General features: G+C 41.5%; 1 protein-coding gene and 1 non-coding gene across 2 annotated transcripts; one reads left to right on the plus strand and one right to left on the minus strand.

Moving 5' to 3' along the window:
• Positions 1 to 961: 961 nt before the first annotated feature.
• LOC128126069 (uncharacterized) lies at positions 962 to 1,831 on the minus strand. Its single transcript, XM_052763795.1, has one exon. The coding sequence runs from the start codon at positions 1,829 to 1,831 to the stop codon at positions 962 to 964; it is 870 nt and encodes a 289-aa protein (XP_052619755.1).
• Positions 1,832 to 5,777: 3,946 nt separating this feature from the next.
• Positions 5,778 to 5,884, plus strand: LOC111888530 (small nucleolar RNA R71). The gene has a single exon (XR_002849256.1). It is a non-coding gene; the product is annotated as a small nucleolar RNA R71 (small nucleolar RNA).
• The last annotated feature ends 237 nt before the right edge of the window (positions 5,885 to 6,121 follow it).

Raw genomic sequence — 6,121 nt, forward strand, 5'->3', positions numbered from 1 at the left:
AGCTTGTTCTTGGTGCGGGCTTGAGATGGTTTCGAGGTGATTTGGCGCAAAGATAGCCATGGGATATCTCCTTGGCTTCACCCTCTTGAATTTTGACCTCTTCTGGACATGGTGCCTGCAAAATGACATTAAGAAAGCATAAACAAACAACACCCAGCAATTAAAATCGATCAAAACAAATCTGCATGGCCTCCTACTCGCCGAGTTCATGACCTACTCGGTGAGTAGGATGAACATCGGGACCAGATTGTGCCAAGTATATATAGGCCACCCAAAACACCCAATTTTGCATAGGGGTTTGCTGTACTAAGTCTAATAATCACTAATCCAAAATAAATTTAGCCAAATACCTCCTAATTCATAGTAAAATCAAAACCCTAGAAATTGGGGAAACCCCCAAATCCGAATCTAGAAAAAATATAGGCTAAGAAGTGATAAAGTTTCATCCTTTTGCAAGTATTGAGTGTAGAAAACATACCTTAAACTCTTGAAAGTTGAAGATTTAGCTAAAAGTGAAGAACTTGCTTGAGAGAGGCTGTGCACGACGAGTGTGTGTGTAAAAATGAGTGAAACCCTTATTTTACAGATTATAAACCGTCTGTGTAATTTGGCTACTCCCCGAGTAGAAAAATGCTACTCGCCGAGTAGACCCACGTATTCGCGATTTTCTTAGGATTCGCGCTTGTACTCGCCGAGTAGATCGGGTATACTCGGCGAGTAAAGCATGCAGTTTGAACAAAAATTGATTTTTTTTCTTATTTTTAAACCACCACCCCACACTCTAAGCATTGCTTACCCTCAAGCAATCATTTAGATCATATTTTCAGAAGAAGAATGAAAATAAAACAAATCCTAAGAAATTAAAAAGAAAATAAAGGAAAAAGACATGCAAACTCTTAAACTCAGGTTTCCTCCCACAAGCCCTTCTTTTTAAGGAGTCATTAGCTGGACTCCTCCCCTTCTACGTTGCTGCATTTCCTCCTAGCAACAGCCCTTCTTCCACGCCGTCATTTCTTGGGATTCCTTCTTCATACCTTTTGACTCTATGTCCATTGACCTTGAAAGGGGTACCATCTTTTGAAAATAACTCTATAGCACCGTGTGGAAACACCTTCTTCACTATAAAAGGACCATCCCATCTTAACTTGAGTTTGCCCGAGAAAAGTTTGAGTCTTGAATTAAAAAGCAACACCTTTTGCCCTTCATGAAACTCTTTAGTGTCCTTGATCCTCTTATCATGCCAACTCTTGGTTTTCTCTTTATAAATTAGAGAGCTAGTGTAGGCATCATTCCTAAGTTCCTCAAGAGCATTCATTTGCATTAGCCGGTTGTTCTTGAGCTCCGCCATGTTGAAGTTGCACAATTTTAAAGCCCAAAAAGCTTTATACTCGATCTCCACCGATAAATGGCATTGCTTTCCATAAACTAGCCTATATGGTGTAGTACCAATAAGTGTATTGAAAGCTGTTTGGAAGGCCCATAGTGCATCATCTAGCTTGTCCGACCATTCTTTCTGATTGCTTCCCACTGATCTCTCCAAGATCCTCTTAAAAGCTCTATTAGTCACTTCGGTTTGTCTATTAGTTTGTGGATGGTAGGATGTAGAAAATTTATGGGTTACCCCATATTTCCTTAGCACCTTCTCTAGTTGATCATTGGCAAAATGAGTGCCTCGGTCACTAATAAGAGCTTTTGGGACCCCAAATCTCGAAAATAGTTTCTTCAAAAACCGCACCACCGCCCGACCATCATTAGTTGGCAAAGCTTGTGCCTCTGCCCACTTGGATACATAATCTACCGCCACTAAAATGTACTTGTTGCCTTTGGACATGGGAAATGGTCCCATGAAATCGATACCCCACACATCAAATACTTCAAACACTTGAATGAACTATGTTGTGGCATTTCTTTTCGGGATGAAATGTTTCCCGCTCTTTGACATGCATCATATTCTTTGACAAATTGGGCTGCATCTTTAAAAATCGTTGGCCAATAAAACCCAATGTCAAAGATCTTCTTAGCAGTGTAATGTGCTTCATGATGTCCACCCGTGGGCCCGCTATGACAATGCTCCAAAATCTGGCGGCTTTCCTTCCCGGACACGCATCTTCGTATGATCCCATCCGCACAGCTTCAGAAGAGGTATGGCTCATCCCAAAAGTAATACTTTAATTCAGAAAAGAATTTCTTCTTTTGTTGACTGCTAAAATCTTTTGGGATGCATTTGGTAGCTAAGTAATTAGCTATATCTGAAAACCATGGCTCTTCTCCCGCGGTCACCATAATGTACTCGTCCGGGAAGTCATCTCCAACTTTGTCTTCTTGCAGTTGCGGATTTTCTAGCCTCGATAAATGGTCGGCTGCTACATTCTCCATTCCTTTCTTGTCGCGTATCTCGATATCAAACTCTTGAAGAAGTAGAACCCATCGTATCAATCTTGGCTTGGCATCCTGTTTGGCAAACAAATACTTGATAGCAGAGTGGTCAGTAAAAACAGTTGTTTTTGATAATACCAAATAAGGGCGGAATTTATCAAAAGCATACACCACAACTAATAATTCTTTTTCAGTGGTGGTGTAATTCTCTTGGGCCGGATTTAGAGTTTTGCTAGCATAATATATGGGTCGAAAGTTCTTATCAACCCTTTGACCAAGGACAGCTCCTAATGCAAAATCACTAGCATCACACATTATTTCAAACGGTAAATCCCAATTTGGGGCAACAATGATTGGGGCATTAGTCAAATTTTCTTTTAAGAATTCAAATGCCTCTAAACACTCTTTAGTAAAATTAAATGGTGCATCCTTTAAAAGCAATTGTGTTAGAGGTCTAGTTATTTCAGAAAAATCTTTTATAAAATGCCGGTAAAAACCCGCGTGTCCTAGAAAGCTTCTTATGCCCTTCACATTAGTTGGTGGGGGTAATTTGGCAATGGTGTCAATCTTTGCCCTATCCACCTCAATTACCAATTTGGAAACTTTGTGGCCTAAAACTATACCTTCCTTGACCATAAAGTGACATTTTCCCAATTAAGGACTAAGTCGGTCTTTTCACACCTAGCAAGCATTAGGTCAAGATTCGTGAGACAATCATGGAAGGAAGATCCAAAGACAGAAAAATCGTCCATAAAGACTTCCATGAATTTTTCCACCATATCGTGGAATATGGCTGTCATGCACCTTTGAAATGTCGCGGGTGCATTGCATAACCCAAAGGGCATGCGTCGATAAGCAAAAGTCCCACTTGGGCAAGTAAATATGGTCTTTTCTTAGTCCATTAGGTCTATGGGTATTTGAAAATATCCCGAAAATCCGTCCAAAAAGCAATAATAACTATGGCCCGATAATCTTTCTAGCACTTGATCAATAAAAGGTAAGGGAAAATGGTCTTTACGAGTGGCATCGTTTAACTTGCGATAATCGATGCACACTCTCCAACCGGTTACCGTTCGTGTCGGAATAAGCTCATTCTTCTCGTTGGTTATGACCGTCATCCCTCCTTTCTTGGGCACCACTTGGACCGGACTCACCCACGGACTATCGGAAATGGAATATATAATTCCCGCATCTAAAAGCTTGACCACTTTTTCTTGACCACCTCTTGCATATTTGGGTTTAGTCTTCTTTGGTGCTGCACAACCGTCTTTGCTCCTTCTTCCAGGTTAATCTTTTGAGAACAATAAGAGGGGCTTATCCCCTTGATGTCGGTGATGCTCCATGCTATGGCCCGCTTTCGCTTCTTCAAAACTTGTACTAGCTCTTCCTTTTCAGATTCAGAGAGGTCAGAGGCTATTATCACTGGCTTTTGATGACCATCTTTGAGGAAAGCATACTCCAAGAGGTCTGGTAACATTTTGAGCTGTATTTTTTCAATCTGCATGATGGACTCGCCAAGTGCAGGTAAGGTACTCGACGAGTTTACAGCTGAATTCATGAATTCTGCTTTTTCTTCGCTTGGACTCGGCGAGTAGATCGGCCCTGCTCGCCGAGTAGTTATTTCAGATTGCTTCACTAGTTCTTCATACTCAGCTTCTTCCAGCAACCTCTCGATCTCCATTAAGTCTTTTTCAGCATCAAATTCTTCATCAAAAATGGTGGTCTTGCTGGAATCTTCATCTTCACTTTCTTCCATCAGTTCATCAAGCATGTCAATTGAGAATGCCATGTCATCACTATTCCTTGCATGCTTCATAGCTTGATCCACCCCAAAAGTAACTGAATCATCTCTTACCCGCAAAGTGAGCTTCGAATCTCTCATGTTCACTATAGCACTTGTCGTGTTGAGGAAGGGTCTTCCATGGATGATTGGGACTTGAGGATCCGCCTCCATGTCTAGAATTATGAAATCAGCGGGAAATACAAACTTGTCTACCTTGACCAATAAGTCTTCACATATTCCTCTTGGAAAAGTGACTGTCTTGTTTGCTAAGTGAATCGCCATACGAATTGGTCTCGGTTTCGGGAGATCCAGCTTCTTGAAGAATGAATAAGGCATTAAATTCACACTTACTACTGAATCAGCCAAAGCATGAGTGGTAGCCAAGTTGCCAAATTGGCAAGGCAAAGTCAGGCTTCCCAGGTCACCCTTCTTCTTTGGTAGTTTGTTGAGCATGGAACCTGAACAATTCTCATTAAGTACCACCTTTTTCACTTCCTCCATGTTCCTTCTATTTGTAAGAAGTTCCTTAAGGAATTTCGCGTATTTCGGCATTTGTGCGACAGCTTCAATGAAGGGTATGTTGATTTGAAGAGCCTTAATGTGGTCAAGAAACTTCTGGTACTCTTCTTCCTGTTTTTCTCTCTTAGCTCGGGCTGGATATGGCATTGGAGGCTGAAAGGGTTTTTCAGGAATCTGATTTTTCGAATTTTGCAGTGGACTCGTCGAGTCCATATTCTGGACTCGGCGAGTAGGCTCTGCAGATTGAAGGTTTTGACTTTTGTCTTGAGTTTCTTCATCTTCCTTCTGTATTTCAGTTGGTGCTTCATTCTGAATAGGGGCTAGAGGAGTGATTATCTTCCCACTTCTTGTTGTGACTATGTTTATGTGCGCGCCTCGTGGGTTGTTTTCGGTTTTGCTAGGAAGTTCGCCCAGTGATCTTTGGTTTATTTGTTGAGAAAGTTGCCCTAGCTGCGTTTCTATGTTGTGGATAGATGCTTGCTGGTTTCTAAGTATGGTCCTTGTTTCTTGAATTGCAACATCATGATCACTATGTCTCTTTTCTGAAGCAGCTACAAATTTGGTAAGCATTTCTTCCAAACTTGGTTTTCTTTCTTGTGTTGGCTCCTCCTTTTGGTAAAAACCTCTTCCTTTCTGCCTGAACTTCTCCTCCTTAGCCTTCTTGTACTCTTCATAAGGGAGCCACTATTTCTTTGGTTTTCGCCAATCTTCATCATATCGGTCCCCACTTGAGTAACAAACTTGCACCTTCTTGTTGCCATTTTCATCCATGTCGCAGTCTCTAGTAAGATGAGGCCCATTGCAGTTTTCACACCCTACCCGTATAGCATGTATCGTTTGGTCCATTTTTTCCATCCTCCTATCCATGTTTTTCAACATGGCCATCACTGCTGATAAGTCTTCTGAAGCTGCATAGGCGGACCCCCTTGTTACATCATTTCTTGGATTATGGTATTCTCTAGAATGCTTAGAGAATTCTTTAATTAGCTGCTTTATCACTGGAGGTGCCTTCTTCGTAAGTGGACCTTGCGAGTCAAGTAATTGCCTTGTTGTAACATTTACTCCATCATAAAAGATGGAGACTTCTTGTTGACTATTGAGGTCGTGATGTGGGCAATTCCTTAACAAGCTCTTGTACCTCTCCCAAGCTTCATATAGTGACTCTCCAGCTTGTTGTTCAAAGTTGTCTATGGCTTTCTTGAGCTTGGATATCTTGGATGGTGGGCAGAATTGATCAATGAACTCTTCTTTCAGCTGGGCCCATGTAGTGATGGATCCGGGGGGTAGTGACTTAAGCCAATCCTTTGCAGCACCCTTCAAAGTAACCGGAAGCATGCGAAGTAGCTGAGTTTCCTGAGGCACGTTGGGAACATTGAAATAATCAGCTACATCATTAACTTCATCCAAGTGCTAGGATATGACCCTTTAGCTTAAAAGTAGCAG

Source organism: Lactuca sativa, chromosome 5, assembly GCF_002870075.4.
Source record: "Lactuca sativa cultivar Salinas chromosome 5, Lsat_Salinas_v11, whole genome shotgun sequence".
NCBI lineage: Eukaryota > Viridiplantae > Streptophyta > Magnoliopsida > Asterales > Asteraceae > Lactuca > Lactuca sativa.